Source organism: Tachypleus tridentatus, chromosome 13 (assembly GCF_004210375.1).
Source record: "Tachypleus tridentatus isolate NWPU-2018 chromosome 13, ASM421037v1, whole genome shotgun sequence".
In the NCBI taxonomy this organism is placed as follows: Eukaryota; Metazoa; Arthropoda; class Merostomata; order Xiphosura; family Limulidae; genus Tachypleus; species Tachypleus tridentatus.
Window position 1 is genome coordinate 82,975,659 of NC_134837.1, and position 25,088 is coordinate 83,000,746.

The following is a 25,088-nucleotide window of genomic DNA, read 5'->3' on the forward strand; positions in this document are numbered from 1 at the left end:
TGACAGCTCTGGAGTTTTTATTGCAAGGGAACAATAAAATCTTTTAAAAGTGGAGTGTGAAAATCCTGACATACACAACACTTCCTTCAAATCTAGCTGAAAAGCATTTTGAAATTTATATTCAAATAAAGTAACAAGTTAAACCATCCACTTAAACAGCATCAAATCTTTGTAATAATTACACCTACAAACATGTAAACTTACACAAACTAAGATAAAAAAAAAGAGCATAGGAATGGTATAACCTCCTATTATTAACTACGAACTTCTTACAAATATCATGTATTTGTCACCAAAAAAGTAACAGAGCTTCACTAATCTATTTTCTCCAAAAACAGCTACTGAACATTAAAAAAAATCCTGTCTTTCTTGCTACAAAGGATCAATGGTACAAGAAGCTAGACATTTTCATAAAATGTTCACACAGTGACATCATGGTAAAGGTTTAAACTGTAAAGTATCTATGTCTTTCACACCTTTTTGATTAAACTTCTCTTATTTATAACTGCAACAGCAATGAGAATTAAACTTCAGGGAACTAAAGTTAATTCATTAAATTTATGCTTTTTAATTTTTGAAAAAGCTGCAAGCAGTGCTAAAACATAATAATAATAATAGATAAAATTTAGTTATTTTCTACTGCACTATAACATTGCCAGAAATCAATAAAACTGCTTTGTATAGCATGTTACTGTATTAGAAATATATTTCTGTAGTACCTTTACATCAAAATAATTTATCTTCTATTTTAAAATAACAGTTGCAACTATATTTTTACCCAAACTTCAAGCTACCCAACCAGTTTGGATTAATGATAACTGCACACATTTATAAGCATCACTTGCTCTGTTTTTCATTTTAAATTATCTTCCTTTGATACAAAATTTTAGAATTCTAAAAGTATGCAAGTGTTAGACTGAGTTATTAACAGGGTCTTTATGTATTCATGTGCATACTTTCTTCTTCACAGAATTTTTTTCTGTTGTCACAAGTAGAGTGAAAAATCATTACAGTCAGTTCTCAAGTCATAAATGAACAGATCTTTTGCATGTATCCATGCTAAAAATTATTCTACACTAAAATATAAGAAATAAATTGGTCTCACAACTCTTACCTTGTTGATAATCATTAAGTGCTTTTTTCCAAGCTGGAAAAAAGAAAAAGAGTGCACATAAGTTTGGTTCTTCTATATTTTATTGTAGGATTAAGCTTATATAATAACACATCTGGTGCAAATAACCCACAACTTTATCAATCATGTTCAAAGTTCACAAAATAACTTTGAAAATGAAATGAATCTATATTGAGTATTGCCCATGTTATATTAATCCCCAAAAATTGCTAATATAATTAAAATTTATTCAGTGCATAATCAAAATTATTATTTTTAAGAAACAACTTATGAAACTTCTTGGACTCTAAAAAAATTATAACAATTGCAAGGCATTTAATATCCAGCATTTCCAAGGATACTGATTTTTTTAACTTAAAAACATTCATACCAGACAGTAATAAAAATATTCTTCAATAACAAAGTAAGCAGTGAAAAAAAATGCAAGTTCAATATTTGACATCATTAATAATAGTGTCATAAACATGTAATTTTTCAAACCCTGCTGCTGAATTCAGCTGATTGGCTATGAAATATTAATTCTTAACTTTTCAATTATTAATTGAAATATAAAACATTATGTCCTATTTACCAGTACTAATCAAAACACAGGTTCATAATCAACAAAAATCCAAATGCCTGTATAAAAGCAGAGCTTCAACCACACCCATTAGATATATTGCTTCTTAAGATGTCTAAAGATCACAGAAGATGTGCGTTACATGTACTTTTATAGCAGTGAAAAGTGACACGTAATTATACAGTTTTTATATTATTTCACTCTTAATAAGTAGCTATTTCTGACAATATGCTTAATTTCTTCAACTGATTGACAAATGTCTCACCTGTATGACAAGCACTCTTCACAAATAATTTTATCTCAATCAGTTTGTCGTACTTTTCATAAGTCTCTCAAACAAATCCAGTTTTAAACCAGTGCTAAAAATATATTTATTTTGAATATGATTGTAAAACTTGACCATCCTTTCACTGAGAAGGCTAAAAAAATTGATACTGACAAACAAAGAAGGCAAGCTGTACGAATGTCATCAGATCTGGCCAATCAACAGAATGGCATTAAATGCAAATACATTACAGTGGGTTAGAGCTAATCATTCTGAAAATTTTAAAGAACTCTTAAACAGCTCTCTCCAAATTTGCCAAGAAACATGGAAATCACTTGTATTTGGCTTACAGAATAAATCACTGCACAGGAGCATATATGCATTACAAAATAATAAGAGAATGAAACAAAACAAGTATATCACCAAACACTATCTCAAGTTTAACACACTGGTTTTATTCTGGATAAAAATGGCAAAATAGAAATCTATACAATATCGATATTAATGGATTAGGCTAACTTAAAAAAAAAAAATTAAACGATTTTTAAAGTCATAATCGACAAACCAGAGGACTAAAAATAACATGCAAGGTTTAATTGGAAATATGCCTCACAGTGCAAATCTTTATGAAATGTTCAATAACCATAATTATATTGATGACAAGTAGTTTTTTTTGTCTATAAAAAAGAAAAATCAGCCTTTAAATATATTTTTTGTATAAGCATGTATATTTCCACATGGGCTAAATTCACATATTTCAAAGAATCCTTTTTGTTTTAAATGGTGACACTTGAACTAAAGCACTGAAAGTTTAAAAATATTCAAATTTAAACATTTTTCACAAAAAAGTTACCACATTGAATTTTAAGTTTTATAGTTAGATTAGCAACGTTTCCTATTAAAGAAGGTGAACCGTGTCTTATACACAAACAGAAAGAAAATACGATATGAAGCATAAAAAAGCTAATATACAAAACAATAACAAATATTACTGATAAATTGGTTTCAATTTTTTCAGTCAGTACTTTACAAGATAAACCTACAGACTGCAAAAAAACATTCAATCAGAATTAAAGACAACTAAGTTTAATTCATCTGTATGTGTACTTACTGGATCCAAAAAAATTTACGATTTGATTGTAGTTAAACGTGTCAACATCCAATGTGGAATCTTGCCATTTTATTGAATGATCCAAATGAGTAACCACTTTATTACATTTTAAGTCTTCACATAATTCATCGTTCACACTGCTGTCCGGAGGTATAATGGAAGAAAAAGACAAGCTACCAACAACATTGTCAGGAATTGCTGTACATACTGCAGAAGGTATCCGAAGATCAGAGTTTAATCTTTTTGTAACTTTACTATAGTTATTACCAAGAGTCGTACAGAGTAGTTGTTCATTTACTTCAAAACCAAATGATATATCACATACACAGCCTTTAGGAATATAGTTGTCCATTATAATCACAGGAGGGCATTCTGACCTGTTCTTTGTCTGCTGTCCTGGGATATTTGCTGCCACCTTTTCTTGTTCACGGTACAAGGTTTCTGGTTGGTTGGATATTACCAATTCATTTCCTATTGTAGAATTACTTGTTACAGATTCGTCAGTGGTGGGGTGATTGCATAAGTTTGGGTTACCTTCCAATACATGTGAATTCCCATTATTTGTGATTAGACCTGTTTCACTGATTCCAGAATTATACAAATCTGAATATTTACTATGCAAGTTTGCTTTACTGCATGCAATGCCAGAAGAGATACAACCTTCTTCTGTAATAGTATGAGGTTGGTTGTTAGGAATTAAACAATGACCATTCTCAAAAAGCTTAGAATCCACACCAAACTTTTTCTGTAGGGATGGTTGAGAAACCCCACTTTTAATGTCTCTATCAGTTAAGCTACCATAAAGCCTTGATTTTGATTCAGAAGGATTTACTGACTTACAAACAATATCTGCATAAGAGGCCCGTGGAGTACAAGAGAAGGAAGAATGTGTTGTTTGAGGGTAACTAAAAGTAGGTGGTGGACCAGAGCCCCATACAGGTAGAGAATGTACACTATCAAGATCAGAGTTTTCTGATGAAGAATGTTCTGAAGGAGGAACACTACTGAATGACTTTTGATGAGAGCCATCTTGTCTTCCTCTGGGTTGAATAGGTAGTTTTAAGACCAAATCATTACAAGAAGCTTGTTTTGCAAGTTTATCAGGATACTGTTTTTTAATTTCACTTGTGCAACTACACTTTTGAGAAACATCACAAGATTTTTTAGGTAAATGCTTGTTCTTATGTTTCTTCTTTTTCATTACAACTTTGAACTCTGTCTCTTCCACATAATCATAAACTGCTTCTGTAATTGAATAAAAATCTTCAACAAAATCAGATTGAATATTATTGTGAATAAGCACTGCTTCATTACTATTACTAGTAATTATATTAGAATCCATCATACCAGTCTTTATTCCACCTTGATGTTCAGACTCAAAAATACTTCCTGGAATAAATGATGAAGTATTGTCTACACTTTTAGACTTTGGTACTTTTTCTAAATTAAAGTTACCAAATGAAGTTCCACAAGTTTTAGATTTTCTTGAGGCTTCATCCTGTATTCTACCAATACTATCTGACAAGTTCTCATTTCCAGAAGACACACAAGTCCTGTGATCCTCACTACTCTTTTCACAGTTAATTTTAGGCTTACAGTTAGGCCCATTTTTACCCTCTTTGGATAACACTTTGTACTTTTTCGTATCTTGAACTTTATGAACTGATGATTTTGGTAACAAGTCTACATTTTCTAAGGAGTTGATACTTTCAGCTGCTACTCTCTCTAAGTTTTGGTCTGAAGAGTTAATAAAAGCTAACAGGGAGTCAATGTCTTCATCCCACCTGTGCCCAGCAATATCCTTAGCAAACACAATAGACTGAGTGTCCGTGCTCCTTCGAAGACGTTTACCTTTCCTGTTTGTTCGATCATTTTGTAAATCATGTGCTTCAGTAGAAAACACTGTCTTACTACTTCTGCTGAGCTCTAAAGGTGAAAAACTCATCTTCTCTAAAATGAAATAAAGTCTCATTACTTCAACATATTAGAGAATGATATTTCATTGAAATCTTTAAAATAAAGTTACCTACTATTTTAACCTTTATTACCCATAAATTAAATAGAAGTTAGTTTCATGTATGCAATCTCTTAACATATTGGGCATATCACAATTCATGAGTTTCTAACAAATACAATAACAGGAAAATATACTGAGAAAAAAAAAGACATTCAAAAGAAAAGAAAGAACTTTTAACCAGCCCAAGATTTTTCTGTATGACACACACAAGAACATAGTAAAGATTACCAACTAAAATCGTTTTTGGAGTTTAAACTAAGATCAGCTATGATACACATAAACAAATGATACTTTGTAACTTAAAACTGACAACTTTGTTCCGTTACATGTCATCTCCACTAAGATATTTCATATTTTACTGTGATGCTAACATAGTAAGTCAGTAAGAAGAACTGGAATCAAACTTAACTAGTTATACTTACACCTGTCAAGTCTTACAGATCAAATTTGATGAAAACAACAGCTCTTTCTTTTTATGAATGATGATTTTTCAATCATATTAAAACAAGAGGGGGTTAAACTTCTATCCCATAAATAACATGGATAAAATGCCAAAGAATAGCCTTGCACTAATTTCAATAGCTGTAATGGTACATTCAATGCTAATGCAGTACCTTATTAACATATAATATGGACTTTAACTGGGTACATTGATAACTTGAAGCTGATTCCATGGAAAGTAAAATATTTATGCAAGAATAACTTTAAAACCGTAGTTTCCTTCTCAGTTATTTACTAAACCTTCAGTGACTTTTGATCAATACACTTAAGAAACTGACCAAACAAACATAGAAGCAGGATATCCAGATGGTTGTCACCATAACATATCACCCATTATTTCTATATTATTTTTTAAATCCTTTTTCTACAGTGAGTATTTTAACAAAATTTGGCACATTAAAATACTGGAAGGTTTAAGATTGTTACTGAAGGTGATATTCAGCTACATTGTTAGATGGGAATTACTGCAACTATACGTCTATATATGAGCAAGATAAACAGGGTAACAATCTATTCTCTCCTCTGATATGGATTGTTTATAGAATAGACCAAAAATAATATAACTAATACAAAATTGTATTAGCTCTCTACACTGTTTTATAAAAACTTACTCTCTGAAAACTAATTTGTCATTATAAAAGAATGATATTTATTACTCACACACACACACACAGAGTGATGTTTGAATAATATTGTAAAAAAAAAAAAAAGCTTGATAACAATTTGAAAAGAAATGCAATCTAAATGAAGTATTTCTATATTAAGAAAAGCTATGAACTTACAAATCAAATGCCTTTTTAAAAATTGTCTAAGAATATTGTAATACATTTCCTTCTACATGCATCAATAACACTGTCACAAAATTTTTACTTTTTCTTGTTCCTGGGCAAAAAGTGTTTTTTCCCCAATTGCTTATATCTGAAGTAGATGGAAAAGACCTATTTTTCTCTTACAAACTTTGCTTTTGTGACGTGGATAATGACATTTTCAAATTTACCCATATTTCACAACATTCCAGGTAGATTCAGTGCTGAGTAGGTGACAGAAAATTTTCTTGAATTTACAAAAAAAATTTAGAACTTTCTAGAATGTTGTAGAACTTAGAAGAATTTAAGAACCTTTTAGAATTTTCTAGAACTTTCCATAGTAATATATAACACACACATAGGGGCTCACCACTGATCACTTCAGTTTAGTTCTAGCTGCCTAAGTGAATGCAAAGACTTATCTGATTTTATCAGAGATGGCATCAAGAAGCTGCACTCATTCTGCTATGTATGTGGCCAATTTATCAATACAAGAGCAAAAAAGTACTCTGACAGCATCTGCTAAAACATGTGAAGCCTACAAGGCATATTTCGGCATGCCTGTCAGGAATCAAGACAAACCCTGGGCACTTAATTTTACCTGCGAACACTGCAAAAAAAAACTAGAAGGTAAGACAAACAATTTTTGCTTGCTTGAATAGTAATATTTTATATTCTACAAATCTTAGACCTTTTAAAATTTGGTGCACCTCAAAGAGGAATACAACAGCATCAAGAACTTGCTATAAGCCTTGAAGTATGATGAGTATGGCTGGGAGGTTATTGGAGAATTCAAAATGGTGGCATTCCTGATTGGTCTCCAGGAGGCTTTACCAAGTTTTCCTGTTATCTTTGCCTCTGGGGCAGCAGGGACACCACAGCCCACTACAACAGGAAGCACAATAGACAGAGATCTCTGTGGGGAGGTACAATGTCAAGTGTTTTTCCCACCATTGCACATAAAATTGGGTCTTATGAAACAATTTGTCACAACTCTTGATAAGGAGTCTGCAGCCTTCAAGTACCTTCGAGACTTCTTCCCTAAGCTGTCTTAGGCAAAGGTCAAAGCTGGTGTCTTCGTTGTACCACAACTAAAAATGATTCTGGAGTGCACAGAATTCCCCAAGAAGGTCAGTAGGTAGGAAAAAAAGTTTGGAGCAGCTTTGTTGCAGTGGTTGGGGGCTTCTTGGGCAATCACGAGGCCAAAAATTATGTAGAACTGGTTGAGGCTCTGGTGAAGAACTACAGCAAAATGGGCTGCAGGATGTCCCTGAAAGTCCATATCCTTGACATTCATCTTCATAAATTCAAGAAGAATATGAGAGCATACTCAGAGGAGCAAGGCAAGTGTTTCCACAAAGATATACTGGACTTGGAACATTGCTACCAAGGAGCGTATAACAAAAACATGATGGGAGACTATATTTGGGGGCTGATACGTGAAAGTGATTTACATTATAGCTGCAAATCTCAAAAAGCTATTCACTTCTAAACATTTTTGTAATACTTCAGTATAAATACATGTAACTCTTGATTCTTATGTTGTTTTATTCAGACTTTATGTAAATGAAAATGTGCAAATTTGCCTGGTTTTACATAGAAAATAGATTAATTTCTCAACTTCATTATCCAGGTCCCAAAGGAAAGTTTGAAGGGAATAATGGCCATTTTCTGTACTTCTACAACATAAGCAATTAAGAAATAACACATACTATCCAGGAACAAAATTTGTTACACAGTGTTATCTTGTGAAAGCCCGAGATTTTCTCTGTTTTCTCTTTGGTTACGTATAAGTTATGATTTTTTTATTTTGCTTTTTAATATAAAACTTCAAAGCAAAAAGGTGATCAAAATGGGTGGTTTTTGTTAAGTGCATTAGCTGAAAATGGTTGCTTCATATGGTTACCAGGAAATGATTGCTAAGTAACTGGTTCACTGGATACAGTACTTGATAGTGTGATTAACTAAAGCTTGTTGCTAGGTGTGTGGTTACCTGAACAGTTGTTAACTATTTGATTAATTAACAAAAACAACAACAATAAAAACCAATTGCTTATTTTAGTTTACTGGAAACATCAGCCAAGTGTGTGGTAAAGAAGAAATGGTTTTTAACATTGAGGCTACCTGAAAATGTTTGCTAAGTGTACGTGTTAATTGAAGATGGTTGCCAAGTGTGTGGTTTACTAGAGCTCTCTCTAAATGTAAACTTAACTGAAAACAGTTATTAACTTTGAAGTTACTTGGAAGCTTTTGCTAAGTATGCTATTAGGTGAAAGAATTTGCTACATGTGTGGTTAACTTGAAATGAGTTGTAAATATGAGATTAACTAAAAATGACTGCTAGGTTTTCAGTTTGGTGGAAACAGTTGCTGAGTGTGTGGTTAATTGGCAACTGTTGTCAACTTTGAGATTATGTGGAAACAGCTATTACATGTGCAAGTTAACTGGAAACAGTTGCTAAGTGTACAGTTAATTAATTAGAAATGGTTATAAAATATGAAGTTAGCTGAAAATGGTAGCTAAGGATTGTGGTTTACAGTTATACTTGTTCATTTCAACAAAAAAGTACAAAAGTGCTATCATTAACCCCTTTATGTGTCTGGCCAATTACCATGTAGATATGACAATTAGTTCAACTTTTAAAATTATCAAACTAAATGAAAAGTCCTCAAACACTTCCAACACAGTTTGGTATCTGAGCAACAAATGTCTGTTAAGAAACAAACATCTAAGCCATCCATAAACATGCCACTCAATATTTTTAACTTAAGATGAGATGAAAATCAAGTTTAATCAATGCACGTGTACTGAAATTATTCAATGAAAAACACACAAATGCAGTCACAACTGCTTCCACCTAAACCTTATATTTCTTAAAGTAATCAAGATCCAACTTAATATCCCTTAATAACAGAGAAAATAACCTGGATAATTTCTACAGCTAGGTCATGAACACTAGGCCATTAAGTCTATTACTAGAGGATGCAGCATTTCTTTTTAAATACTGTAGTAATTCTCTTTGCTTACTGTACATGTGATTCTGTACCTATCTTTTGGCCTAGTGTTCATTTTTCAATAGGTAAAATGATTCATATATACATCTAAGCTATATCAGGGTTACAATAAAACATATAATAAGGTTACTTCCAAAGTATGGTTTGGCCATCATAAGATTTATAATAAACTGAACTAGTATGGAATAAAAATCAACAAACATGCCCAACTGCAACAAAACTTACTGTTTGAATGTATTCATACAGCTTAACTTAGACTTTTTAGTAAACTGATAAAATACTACCAAAGAGCAAAGCTGTCATTAATGTTAAATATGGTTATTCTGACAAATCTAATGGATATGCAAAGTTAACTGAACTATTTTTCAATTTGTACAAGTTCAATTATACAGTTTTTATTGCTATTGTATAAAAACTAACAAATAATTATGTGTGCTTATTTTAATCTGCAAAAACTACTTTTGTCTCCAAATTGTAAAAAGTAAATTAAATTAGTGAAATAAGTTTATTTAAGTTCCTAATGTGTCTGATAATACAAACAGGATAAAATTAGAATATATCACTCATTTCTTATTTACTTTACTTAGAATATTCACAAATAGCTTAATAAGCACACTACGTACTAAAAACTTATCAACTAAACAACTCTCTCAATAACAACATTGGAATAAATCAGTATTTGTTGGTTATGATTCCAGATTGACAATGGCACTATTACACAACTTGTTCACAATATCCATAAGTTTATTTTAACTAAACACATTTGTTTGCCACTTTTAATTTACAGTTAAAAGGCAAACTCTCCCTCAAAGGCAAAGAAATATTCAGATGTAGTATGAAAGTGTCCTCCAAGAAATATTTATCCAACAACCTGAGCAATTTTAAAGCAATAATGGAAGTGAGAATGTGAAAAGTCTCTAGAAAAACTGTGCATGTGGAAAACAAGGACAGCAGTAAAAGTAAAGAAATGATGTAAAACTGAAAATGAGTAATAAAAAAGTGTAAGAATGTGAACTATTTTTTATGTAAAAGGGGAGGTGTAAAAGATACAGCAAGCTCAATGAAGATATCTAGCAACACGATTGTGTAATAATTGTTCTATTCCAGCTCCCACATATGTTGAGGGTTCTGACTGAACAACTGTATGCTGAGAAGTTGGAAAGAAAACATGAATATCACATAAGGCTGATACACTAACACTGTGAACAGGATTACAACATGAAATTCTGAATGAGGCACAGGGAGAGTTTTAGCTATGGTGGATTACACTGGGCAGGTGGGCCTAAGACTCGTTTTGCCTGCCAACAACTCCTGTGCAATGTAACTACTGTTGCCTGGCATGAAATAATCACAAAGTTCATCATAAGCATAAAAAAATTTTTTACTGACATCACAGTAAACTTTACTTCACAATTAGCCTGATAGAAACAAACTTTTCCTGAAAAGTTATGAAGTAGATAATCCTCATACTAAGATACTTTTCAAGAAAAGTCTAGAGGAGAAAAATCTACACATGAAACTAAGCAAACAGCCCACACCACATTAATCCACATGTGCTTAGTGGGGCACATCAAGCAATACCATCCATACTAGATACCACATGAAGCCTAATATCCTTCCAGTAGTTTATGTGGTGTGTAAAAATACTTAACATTTTATGGAGATCTAAAAGTATATCAATGCATTTATTGCATAAAAATGTTAATCTTATTTTGACTAATTTGTACCAATTACCTGCCGTTTAAGACTGCTCAATCAGGTGCATGATGACCGTAGTCAATGAAAGGAAAAGTAAACCAAGAATCAATGATGAATTCACATTTTATAAAATAAACAAATTACAGGTAATGAATATGTAGCAAAAATCATACACCAAAGAAGCATAAAATAGATAGCTAGACAAAATTACTTTTATACTGTCAACTTTTATATTGTTCTTGCTGACTGGATCTACATACTAAATAATTTTATGTTCACCTGTTATAGTATAAAGAACTGATAAAAAAAAAAGTTAGATTACATCAATAATTTTTCATAAAAATATACAGAGGTCTCAAGAAGTAAGTAGTGGGACTAATTACAACATTGATATTGTTAATCTTTTGCCTGACTCATGTTATCAGGGTTTCTGTAACAATAAAGTGATGAATCAAAGCAACTTGGTGCAAATAGTTTAAACAAATTTATAAAAAACTAACAGATTTCATATACAGTCTGTCCTTAATTCTAGGATTAAGCAGTATCAGTTGGATGGATGTGTTACTGAATATTTGCATAACAATTAATACCTCCTTCTAATTGAAAGGGGTCTTAAAGCAGCAAAATTCTACAACTAAAATTTACAAGATGCATAAAAAAATGAATTAAAAATAGTGGCAAAAAAGGCTTAAAAGAATGTACCATGAAAGTCTAATAGAAAAATAACCTATACTTTTGTGAAGAGTATTAAGGATTATGTGAAATAAATTATATTCAAGTCACCTTCCCAATTCTAAATTCTTGCAATTTAAAATGTCTAATTTTCTTTTAATGAAAACAAGTGGTATATAGTACATCATACAATATATATGCAAACATATGTATTGTCAGCTTACCAACTATAAAGAACTAGGTGTATACATTTAAAAACTAAATATATACATACAAACAAAAATTGTGACCCACCTTACTTTTTTGTTGTTAAGTTACTTTCTTTGTGTTTAGAAAATCTATATCACACATATTGTATAAAAGAGTTCTGCTAAACAATGTCTTAATTGGAATATGAATATTTATAAAATTATAATTACAAAGAAAATATCTAAGCTATGCAGAAGTGAGATGATACCAAAAGCTCTCTGTAAAACAACACATCAACAAGAACAGATATTTGATATATAAAACACACAATAAAGGATTACCTTGTTGAGGTAAAAGTCCATAACAATAATAATTCCACACTTTACTTATGTTGTAGCCCATTTTACAAAACATAACTTAACTTTTGAGGAAAGAACAACAAATGTATTATATAAAGATAGATAAGAACTGAATTGCTGAATCTTTCTTCTACAAATAAAAATCACTTAAAACTAAAACATTCTAACTGGATGTGAAACACTGAAAGTCTTACTTCATACTGTCAGTGTCTGAAGGTCACATGGTTAGAGGGGAGTGTTATTATCTTGGTAACATGAACTGAAAGGACAATTATCAATAACAACAGTACAATGATTGTTATCTTCAGTATCAGCCACAAAGTTCTACTGGCCTCCAATTATTTAATCTTGAACTTGAACAAATGGATATTTTCTTACATTCAGGTCATATTTTAGGTTTGACTAAATATACTTTCTAACAACCTTTACTGGGACTCCACAAAACATTTACAAACTGTTTGTTCTACCTTATAAAATATGTAACTAGAGAATATTAAATAAAGTTTAGAACTTTACAGAACAAATCTGCCCAAGAAGTACTTAAAAATTACTATTTCTAGTTAACAATGACTGTGAAACCAATAAACTCATCTCTATAAATTCATCAGATCGTAATTTGTAAACTTAAATTCATACTTGATATTAAAAATAGCCTCTAACAATCATTTTTAGTATTTTAGGTAAAATTCTAAAAGTATATTTTAGAATAACACAATAATTATGTTAGTCAGGAGTTGACAAGTACAAATCTTAAAAAATCTCTGAAGACAGTTTACTTTTGCAGTTTTAAGATTAAGACGAAGTCAATGAAATACTTTAGTATTTGATTACTTCTAGGTAGGTGAGTAACTAATCTATCAAATGGTCACATACCCAGTCTTCTTCACTTTTCTTCTTATCTAAACCCTTTACCAGCCAATAATTTCCATTAAATATATACATATTTTATAGTATTTAACTCAACATGCACCACATACACAGACACATGGGGAATGGGCAGAGATATATCCATACAAAAAAAATACTTTAATTTTTTTAAAATTAAAACTACAGATGTATATATTTCAAATATATACTGTACTTCTACATGGATGAGAAGGTGGCTGGAAAAAAAAATAGTATTTAGCTCAAAACAAGAAAGTTCATATTAGCCATAAAAAATATTTCCGCCATACCATAGTCAAGGGATTTATACCATACATGCATTGGACTAGTAGTGTTTACAATAAAAAAAAAGCTGTGTACTGGTAAGTATGAATATAGAAGCAACAAGGACAGACCAATTCTGTCCTAAGTACAAATAAAGACTTGCTTTACCAAACCTAACATTTTGTTTTAATGATATCCATGGCCTTCGTATCCTGTTCTTTATAAAAAGTTAATTAGTTCAGCAATATATGCATACATGTGGATTTTAGCAAAAGTAGGTCTCAGCTCTTTATTTCAGCAAGAGCCAGTGACTATGTTTATTAATATCTTAAGTAACCGCATTTGAGGTAGTTTCCAATAGATGCTATACGAAAATGATAATACCAATTCTGACTAATCATAAAATTAGAAAGAAAAAAAGATTTTAGTGTGGCATCATCCACTAGCATTGAAAGGAAGGAAAGGATGTGGTATGTCTAATTTGAAAGGAGGTGTCATTAACAAGCAGTTGCTCCAACTCACCCTAAACACAATATGCTAAATAGACAGACTGGCAAAACCAAGCAATCAAAATAAAAGGCAGTGGCAGCATCCACAAAGGAGGGGTAGTCTGGATAGAACAGCAATGGACAACCTTTAGAAGATACTAAACACAATTAGGAATAAAATTAGAATAACAAAGAAGAAAAATGAGATAAATACAAGTGCTCACCCTCCTACATAATACAAATATTTAGAAGAAAACAGTAATCAGGAAAAAAAAATCAACTGTTCCTGCAAATGTCTAAACAAAGATAACCACTAGTTTGTAAAAAGATAAAATGGTCATACAGAAGAGAACAGAATCAGGCAATAGGCAAAAAGTGTGGATAACCCTACTCAGTAACTAACATTCATCAAAACAGGAAGGGCTACATCAATATACTAGTTACAGCATAGACCCCAAAAGTAGGTACCTTCCTGGAAGTTGATTTAAGAAATAACCATAAAGATGTCAGATTTTGGCCAGCCCCCCAAAAAGGAAGCATCAACAGATTGTCTGTAAGCACAGATCACTCTCTTCAGATACCAGACCCTGGAAATAGTAGAGATGTTGAGAACTGCTCTCCCAACAGGAAAGGAAACCATCACTGTAAAGATATAGATCACAGGGATAAAGAATAGAGTGAAATACCCTGAATCCTATTGGCATGATCAAGCTACCACAATGGACAGGTATTAAAAAGATGAATAGAGAGGATAAGAGCAGACACATGCAACAAACCCTATAGAGCCCACTGAAGTGGACTAATACAGAGTGAAGAAAATGGAAAAAGTGAAAAAGCGTGAAAATCATTCAATAGTAAGATCACTATGGCACGAAGCTGCAAGGCAGATAGTTAAGCCAGCCCCAAAGAAGACCCACCTCACCCCCTAAAAACAAAAATCCAACAAATACATCAGAAAAACAGAGGAGTGAAGGAAAGAGAATGAAGAGTAAGATGAAGTGGTATATAAAAACACAGGGACAGATTTGAAGAAATAGGTTTTACAACCCAGTTGCTAGTGAAAATAATTATAGATGTGCAATAGAAAGAAGTAGGCATCACAGATTTCACTGTCAAGAATCAGCTTCAAGGAAGAGTCAACTCCAAGGGTCTTGATGACTTACTCAGTGGAAAGAAGAACAGAAATCAAAAGTAATATGATGAGAATCAGGAAAGGAGATCAGGTAACCAACAGAGGCATCCATTGTTTAATAAGTCAGAAAACCAGGAATTTGAAGAAAGATTATTGGTAAACAACTCCAAACCAAGAAGCCAAGGAATTAAGTACCCCCCTAAAAATTAGTGTAGTGAGAAAAGAGACAAGACTAGGGTCAAGGAGAGAGGAGAAAGAAAGGCAGAAAATTGAAAGAATCAATACCAAGGAGATCCAAGGAACAGAAAAACTAAATCAAAATAGAGACAGTAAAAGATGATACAGAAGCAAAAAAGGGTGGCTCCTTCAAAACAAGTGTGATTACAATGAAGAGACACAATGAGTAGAAGAAGGTTGAAGATTTTGCAAAGGAATAAAATCAAGATGAATAGATAAAAAAAATAAAGAGGAGTGCCCCAAGCAGATAAAAGGAGAAAGGTCACAACTTCGAGCTACAGTAAAAAAAAAATTTAAAAAAATAATGAAATGAGGAGATCAAGGAAGACAATGATCAATGTGAATACAGAACTAAAGGAGGCCCACAATGTAAAACAGCTCAAGAGATATAACATATGGGTAAAATAAGATAGAAAGTCATGTACATGCAATATGTGTGCACCAAACAAAAAAAGGTGGTACCTGTTTATGATTTGAGATAGGAGTGAAACAAAACAAAAATAATAATAGATGTAGAAATGCTTGCCAAAACTGTCTATAGGCAAGGAAGGCTTCACCCAAGTTATGAAACAGAATGAGGGATCTGAATTGGAGAAGTAAGCAAAAAAAAAAAACCAACCACCTGATATCCAGATTATAGTAACTTAACACTTCCATGATAATCATAGAATCTCAGCACAGATTGGATTCTGAAACCTGTCACATGCAAAGCATTTGCTCATCTAATTGAGCAAAGAAGGATAACTATCAAACATCAGCTCCATGGAGAGATTATTTTTTGTATTTGCAATCACTGTTTGAAGTAGCACAAAAGAAAATTTGGTGGCTATAGAAAGTGAAGTTTTAACCAAATAGATGGAACAAAAGTGCAACAATGATAAAAATAACACCACTTAAAAAAATAAAAGGCAGTTCAGAAAGGTGAACTAGAAACTCAATAAAACAAAACACACAAACACATGCAATGCTTAAAAAAGAATCAGCCTATGATGATATGCTAGTAGTCACCGAGATTACTACACATTGAGGTTGGGTGGTACAGCAAAGATTGGTGCTATATACAGACACATTACAAGTTTCTGTATAAATACACAGACACTTGTTATGTGGGAGTTCATTCAAGGCTTGTGGTATGTGAAGTAAATGTCACACCAACTTCGAGAAGTAACAGCTCTCAGTGGTGCAGGGTAGGAAGGAAACTAAAACACGAACTTTATATACTGGCAGAATAGTAAAATGGGTGAGGCCTTTTGTTTGTTTTTTCACATGACATTCTAATTTACATATATTTCTTTTGTGTGTAAGGTTAAATATATAATGTATTAGGGTGTATATAGTTAATGATCTAACTATATAGGCCTACAATACTATATTCTAAATTACATAACTCAAATTTACCAACCAATGTCAAGTCTGCACAGAATGTATTCATGTGATGTGTAGAAGTTAATGATAAAATTACCAGTTTGGAAGCAGGCGACAGACACGTATATCAACATTGGAAAAGTGTCATTTTAAGTACCTTCACATGAAGATTTTGAGTTTTTATGTGAAAAGAACAATTATCAGTAGAAAATAAGCCATTATGTCAAATATACAACATTTCTGTTATTATGAAATTATCATTATTTATGATTTCATAATAAAACAAACAAATACTTTACACATATACATATACTCATGAGTCATGAGCTATACTTGTCATTTTCATTTGCTTAATTTATGTGAAGTTTTGATTTAAAACAATCAAGTATTAAACAGCCAAGAATATTATTAAAATTACAGCATGTTCCTTTGGTGGTTTAATACCTAAAATACATATAGTGTCTAGAACATGGTAATTTTATTTCTGTGATGAGTTATATATAAAAAAAAAAAGTATCATCAAATGGTTCAAGTTACAATTTTTCATATTTTTTGCACAAACATGTAAATCTCTTTTTTTCATCTTAAATCAAATGTTACTTATTGAATAAACTTATTTTTGTGTTGTACATTCACTGCACATACTTTGTTTTCTGTTATGTTAATAAGGAAAATGATTCAGGTCAAGGTTTGATATCACAAGACACTGTTCAAGGAAAGTATCACAGTACTCGTGCACGACTGTTTTTATGTGAATGGAATAAACAAATCAAGGAAAAGACAAATATAATTTTAGTAATATTAAAATGTAAGTTGATTAAAAACTTTAAAAAGGCACAATTTGTAGTTTTGTTAATATTATTAATCAATAGGCCAACTTCTTTGATAATTTTTTATGTTTTAATTTGTTTTCATAGTTGTGACATATCACATTAACTATACAACAACATATTTTCATCCATTATACCATCATTCACCAGTAGCCATAAGGCAAATTACTAATGAAAAGGGAAAATATTCTTGTACCCTATGATGCAAACTATTTCATTTAACAAATTTACTTCACTTAGTTAAACATGAATAAATAGAAAAATACTTACCATTTAGCTTAGAACATATATGTCTCAACCTCAAATTCCTAATCTGGGGTTGAACATTGACTGTTTCAAATCGGATTTGTCTACCAAGAGAGTTCTCTGCATCAGGCTCAAATACCTGTGTGTGATATACTATTCAGAATACAAAGCATATTCTCAAGGAAGAGAGAGAAAAAAAATAAAAAAAATTAGCCAGTTGCCCTACACGTAAACATTAATTAACATTCATTTCAAAAACAATATACTACATTATAATAACAAAATAATCATACATGTTTAGGTTTTAACTGGTAAGCTAGTTTACTTTTGATAAAAAACCACTACCTATTCACACTGGCACATTCTTTTAATTTGCTATAGTGTTTATGTCCATCATCTAAAATAACTACTTTGAGCTACTTTCCAAATACTTTTGTTTTGGTGAAAATTGTTCATAGTTATCAAATACAGTTTAATGTCCACACAATTTCAGTGAAAGTACATGACAAATGTTTATTTATATTTATATATATAAAGTGAATATATATTCATATATATATTCACTTTCTTTTCACCTTACACTTAAATAATACTAAGAAAAAGACATCAAAAACTTGGTAGATAAATACAGCGATATCAAATACATGGGTATAAGTTCACATGTTGCACATTAAGATATCGTCCAACAGAAAACAATCCTAACCAAAAATACATATCTTTGAAAGTACCATGTTTAAAAACCACAGTCAGAAAACATAATGACTGCAATTAAAAAAAAAAAAAAAGATTATGACACTTTGTGCTTCACATCATACATCCTTCCAAGACATTAGTTTACTTGCATCAATAACTCTAACAAATCTTTAAACATAGTTTTTTCACTACAGAAAAAAATCTGCAAATATTGATATAGAATCTGAACTGGACAGGTACTATTAGTTTAGTTTTTGCATTAAAAAACCAAATATTTACATTCTTTTATTCTGTGCACAATATACTTTTAAAATAGATTTTTATGACACTAGCACAAATTCTAAACTAACCATTTAAAAACATTTTATTATATATGACAAAAAGTATACTGAATGTTTTTACATTACCTCAGAAAGCAATGCTGCATTTTCACTGACTTTCACTTTATCAGGCTGAATATCTTTATCACCATCACTTGTATATCCATTGTAGTGATTATTGTACACTGACAAAAATCTTTTAACGATTGATGTTTCATCTACTGCTTCCTCCCTATGTTTAGTTTTTTCCATTTTTTTCATTTCAAATTCTGCTGGACAATTATAACTAGTTTTAAGATCTTGCATATACTCTGAAGGACTGATAAGATTTGTGGTTGTATCCATCTTTTGCTGTGTGTAAGTGAATGAATTTTGATCACAAGGATTATGTTTGACACCTAAATATGTACTATCTAAAAGTTTTGAAAAATCCACAAGTTCATTACTAACAAGGTCACTCAGCTGAGAAGAAACATGCACAGAGTTTTTATTTAAACCTGTAGCACTGAACTGATCTTTTAATATAATGATCATAATATGCATTGGATCTAAACTAGAAGAAATAATTTCAAAAGATAATACATTTGTCCCAGTTATTTGAAAAGCATCATCTTTATGAAAATTGGCTTCTGAAGGAGAGTGAGAGAAAACTGATGTGTTCAGATCTCTAAATCATTGTTCACCTTACCCTTTCCTAATGGTTGCATCATAACACAAGAATCTGAAGTTTTTGTAAAGGTCAAGTCTATAAAAGACTAATTTATGCTGCTTTGACCTTGACACAAATGTGTTAGTCTTCTTTGTTCCTTGCCAAAAATTCAGTTTTGTTTTCAAGGGTCACCATTTCTAATAGTATTCCTACAAGTACTGGGGTCATGGAAGAACATACACAAACATCTCTTCTCTTGTAAATTTCTCCACTAACATCAGCCTGAGAAAGTGTCAAAGCTGCTACTTGATACTTCTGGATTAAGTGATGTTGAATGTAGTCTAACATCCTCACATAACTCTACATGCTCTTCTTTCAGTTTTTGCAGCAAGTAGCTATCTTCACAGCTGGGTCTATTAAACATTAGAGCTTCTTCAAGAAGTTTCTGAAGTTCACCTTCTGGTAAACCAGCCAAAGCTTCATCGTTTTCTTTTTTTGAATTCTGGAGAAAATAGACAATTTTTGAGAACACTCTTCATATACCTTTTCTTCCATGTTTGTACTTTTACATATATGCATGTGTATAAGCAAATGCAACAGGCATATTGCTGGTACTTATTTCTACAAAGGATTTTGTATTGCTACAGAAAAATTGTTTGGCATAATTATGTCATCCATATAGACCAAATTAAGTTCAACTTCTATGGCCTGCACATTAATCATTACAATAAGCTTTTATCAAAATAGTTTTCAGTAACTTTATGTACGCAATTACAACAAACTAAATGTAACAAATATTTAACAATAAATTTAAATGATGAACCATCATGATGTACAGTGCAATTTGTAATAGCAATTCACTTTTAACTGTTTGTCATACCACTTTTTAATGAAAAAAGATAAGGTATTTTACTTTGTAACAACATTCCCCCCAATTTAATGATTATGGTTAATTTGGAAATATAAAATATACTTATAGCACACTTCTTGAATATTTGCTGAATTATAAGGAGTTTTCCAAGGACTAAATTTCATTGTTGGTTTATTATGTGGATATAGGCTTAACCCTAAACTCAAATGAACAAAACAAAAACAAAAAATTACACCAGTGAAACAATGCCTCCTTATACCCATATTACAAAAATAAAACCTGCATTTTAAATATTAAAACATATTTTAAAAAGGTCCTTGTTTTGATCATTTATTGTTTACAAAATGTTGTACAAGATTATTAAAAAAAATATTTTCAAAATAAAGACAAAGTGAACCAGTTCTTTAAAAAGTTGCACCAACTATATCAAGCAAACATCCTATTCTTCTACATTAAATAGACAATGTCAATTTAAAACTTTTTTTTTCCTATGCTACTATCAAACTTTTTTGTTGACATTAAAGTAACAAGCATACTCACAAACACGAGTTGTATGGACCTATACTATGGGTCCTAATATATTACATATAAACTGTGCATATTATGGTCTACAACTCCATTACAAATTAACAATTTCTTGAAGATTAGCTATCCTGTAGAATGAGAACCTAAATATTTTACCATGCAGGTTCTGAATCATGGATGGAGAATGTCACTATTTTAGTATGATCTGTCTGTAATTTATGTACATGCACTTGATATGACTCACTGTTACATACCAGTTACATTTCTTTTCTTTTTACCTAAAGCAAATCAACAACCCATATCAAGTAAGTTAATTACATCAAAGTAGTTTGTAAAACAAGTAACCTGTTTTTTCCTTTACTACCTAAATAGATTTTCAGACAAACAAAAATTGTTTACACTATTTTGAAAAGTACTTCCCATACACACATATGCTTAAAAAAGCAAAAAAAGTATCTCAATGTTTTTCCTTCCAAAAAATACTTTAAAAATGCAATGAGAATACAAATTATCCTTAAAAAGTTCATATAAATATACCACCACCTTTCCAATATAACATACAAGTTAAGGGAAAATGAAAAACAGAAATTCAGAATTCCTAGATAAAATAACCTTTACATAAACTTTACTGATGTATTTGTCACGCTGGACACAGTAACAAGTCACAAATTTATTATATAAAAACACAAAAACATACATCTTTTTTTTTATCACAAGTATGGTACCTTAATCATTTATTAATCAACAGAATTGTTAATCAAACGGAACATGTGTTTTGTAATGACCAAAACTAGCAGTACCCCAAACTAAAATACTTTTATGATGGTTCTAAATGCAACCTAACAGTTTAGCTAATTTACTGTGTACTGGAACTATCAGTAACTGACATAAAAATTTTAAAAGTTTGGAAAGCTTAATCTATATGGCTAAATGTATGGCAATATTCACTTGATATAAGAATACAGGATTTTTATAGAAATCCTGAATAATAATTGAAATTATTACAAGTGCCATAATGGTAGACTATATAATTAAATATGAAAGTTCCACAGTATTCAAACTTTAACAATTTTATGTATCAAAATATTTAATATAACTTTTTTTTAATTCAGCCAAACCTTTCTATCATGTACAAAAATATATTTGGATAGGTACAGTTGTTAAAATGTGTTAATTTGTTAGGTGTTTTTCTTCAGATACACTGCAAGTTTTTCACAATATTATTAACCTTAATTGTCAAGTTTTCAGTACAAAATATCACAATAAATACTTCTGAAATAATCCAATTATATACTATATAACTATTCTGTGCAAACAAATGTAACATAACATATGAATACCAAAAGACTATTTGGTTCTTAAATGCTCTTTTTGCTTGTATAATCTTGATAAAGGTAAGCAATTAAACCCACCTTTTCATTTTCAAAAACTCACTGATTCCAATCTTAAAATATTTTAAAGGTCTGACCTCCACTACTTCCAAATGTAACTTAGTCTGCAAGTCAATAATAAAAATTATCTTAACTAGAGCATAGCTTTTCTTCCAAATCCTGAACTATCCCTCTCACCTTATCATCATTAAACTACACCACACAGTTAGACATCTTTATACTGTAGAATAACCACATAATTTTATAAACATTAACAGGATCACCTTGTACCTTTCTTTCCTCAAGATAAGCAAGAGATCTTAAACTATCTCTGTGGAATAACCTCTTCATATTAGAAATCATCCTAGTAGTTCTTCTCTGAACCCTTTCTAATAAGTCAATAGCCTTTCTTAGATAAGAAAACTCTAAGCTGTTTACAATATTCCAAGCAAGAAACTAATTAGTTATTTGTAATCAATATATCTATAAATACTTTAATTCCTGATTCTACAACTAATGAAATAGCATTGCTTTGAGGGTCTGAGTGAATTAATCACCATTATTTCAAGTTCAGTTGTTTTAATAATTCTACTGATCAGGTTATCATTTTTAAATCAAACCTGTGATTCTAGTTAAATTTCCATTTTTATATTTACCTTTTCTTAAGAACTTAAAAAGGGGAATCATAAAAAAAATACTAAGAAAACAAAGTTGAATATGCTATAGACATTATTCATTCAAACTAGGAACACCTATCTGGGCTCCAGGTTGTTACCTAGAATTACATTTGGCCTTTTCTAAAATCCTGTGAGAAAAAAAAAAAGTGTGTAAATATAGTGCTTTATATTTAATTTCTGAATCTTTCTATATAATTCAGGTCAGTTCCTCTAGTTGCAACATGTTCAAGGACAGGAATATTGATTACATCTTTTGTAAGAACAGAACATTTAAAAGCTCAACCATTTTACACTCTTAAAAGCTGTACCACCTTCACCATCCTTTAAAGACTTAATTTTCACTATAACATTTTACTTTTATACGGTTAGTTTTAACATAACCAGTCAGCTGTTTCTCATAAGCTCTTTTGGATTTTCTCATTCCTTTTCTATAGTTCTGTAAGCCTTTCAGCTTACAATATCTTTCAGTATTAACTTCTTTTAATTTATGATAGTTATCCCTGATTATCTTCATGCCTTTAGTAGCCAACTATTTATTTAACTAACTCCAATTAAGAAAATTCTAAACTTCACAAACAGATTAAAAAAATACATTATAATTTATCTACAAATTAATATACTTTATAAATAGAACTGCTGAGAAAGCGATTTACCATATTTGATTAATGACTCATTGCAGATAAAGACTCGAATGCTAATTTAAAACAGTTCTAATTCAAAATCCACAAAGAACTGATTAATTCTTTCACTACATTTACAGACAAACAGCTCTTTCAGTGCTAGATTTATTTTTAGATAATCAGGCAAACATATGATGTTGTATAACTACTTATTTCTTACTTATCTATTGTCATATCAATATGAACTTTTTAAGAAAGTTCCTTGGAGTATTTCAAAAATTGTTATGTTCTCAGGCTTTAAAATATATTAATTATTCATGCATTTACTTTCAAAATTTGCAACATTTATAATTTTATATCCTTATTGTGGTCTAAAGACAAACATGTAGACCCATGACAATAAGCAAGTTAATAATATTTAGAAGGTACAAAATCTGCAGTAAGATATGTTTAATTGCATTTCTTAAGTCTAAAGCCTAGAAGGCTTCACTGCTTCACAAACTTGAGCATTTCTACTATTACAATATTAATTAATTCCATTGTAATGAATTTTTGTTTCTCTCAAAGGCTTTAAGAAATACTTTGAATGTCTGAAAAAAAAAAAAAGTGTAGAAAGAAAAGCAAATATATTGGTAATAAAATAATAAGAGGTATTCAAGATACCTTCACAAAAGTGAATACCTTCGTTTTTAAACTTCACAATATGAAAGTTATTTTTAATAGATAAATTCATTGTTAATATACATATATGCCTACATTCAAAAACTATTTGACAAACAACATGCAAGAAAACTGTTAAACAAGAATTGAAAATATCTGTAATAAATGTGTTTTTCTTATAGTAAAGCCACATTGGGCTATTTGCTGATTTGTAATAAATAATGAACTTGTTACACATGGGACTGATAAAAAACCTGTAAAAAGTACTGTTTTTTCTGGAATCAAAATTCTTCATAAAAAGTATAACTAGTTTGAGATATGTTTAAAACAAAAACAAACTTGACCTGAAAAGAAAAGAGAAGGAATTTACCTACAAGTAAATCACAGTTAAATTTTAATTTAGAAATTTTTGAATTTTCTTTCATTGATTAATGTGAGAAGTATCTTCAATAGCATACTCAGTAAGCAACTCTTTATCACAATTTCCAATATTTTCTTAACTTTTTACACTTGTTTGTCTACTTTTGAAGAAAAAATCAGCAGCAAAACTATTTTACAACGTTTCAGAACAAGTTGTTGTACAATGTTAGTTTATACAAAAAAGTGAAATGCACATTATACATAACCCAATACAACAAACAGTAACTTCTTTTTATGATTATCGTTTTAGCCAGCATTGACGATTTCCTATTTTAAACTCTGTTGTAATGCAAAAAGGTAATAAAACACTGCAAAATTTTAACCACTTCTATGTCTGTTAAATATCCCAGTTGGCTTGATAAACTCTGGTACTGGGCGGAAGGGTTCACTGTTAATGGATATAACAGATATAACTTTGACATATTATTACATTCTTCTTTACTTCCACTAAAATGAACAGTCTTATAAGCACGTTTTTACCAGTCAATTTATTGTCACATATTTAAGTAAAAG

The 25,088-nt window shown here is 30.7% G+C and overlaps 1 protein-coding gene across 2 annotated transcripts in view; it reads right to left on the bottom strand.

Annotated features, from left to right (window-relative positions):
* Nucleotides 1–25,088, bottom strand: part of LOC143241019 (uncharacterized) — a 34,640-nt gene that overhangs the window by 8,967 nt on the left and 585 nt on the right. The window contains exons 2-5 of one of the 2 annotated variants that reach the window (XM_076484431.1): nucleotides 18,871–19,934; nucleotides 17,795–17,909; nucleotides 3,068–5,017; nucleotides 1,115–1,147 (exon numbers count right to left, since the gene is read on the bottom strand). In XM_076484431.1, the coding sequence (XP_076340546.1) occupies nucleotides 1,115–1,147; nucleotides 3,068–5,017; nucleotides 17,795–17,909; nucleotides 18,871–19,326 (2,554 nt within the window). In that variant the 5' untranslated portion in view covers nucleotides 19,327–19,934. Of the gene's footprint in view, nucleotides 1–1,114; nucleotides 1,148–3,067; nucleotides 5,018–12,305; nucleotides 12,528–17,794; nucleotides 17,910–18,870; nucleotides 19,935–25,088 lie in introns of those variants that run through there. The other variant, XM_076484433.1, reaches the window with a different exon arrangement.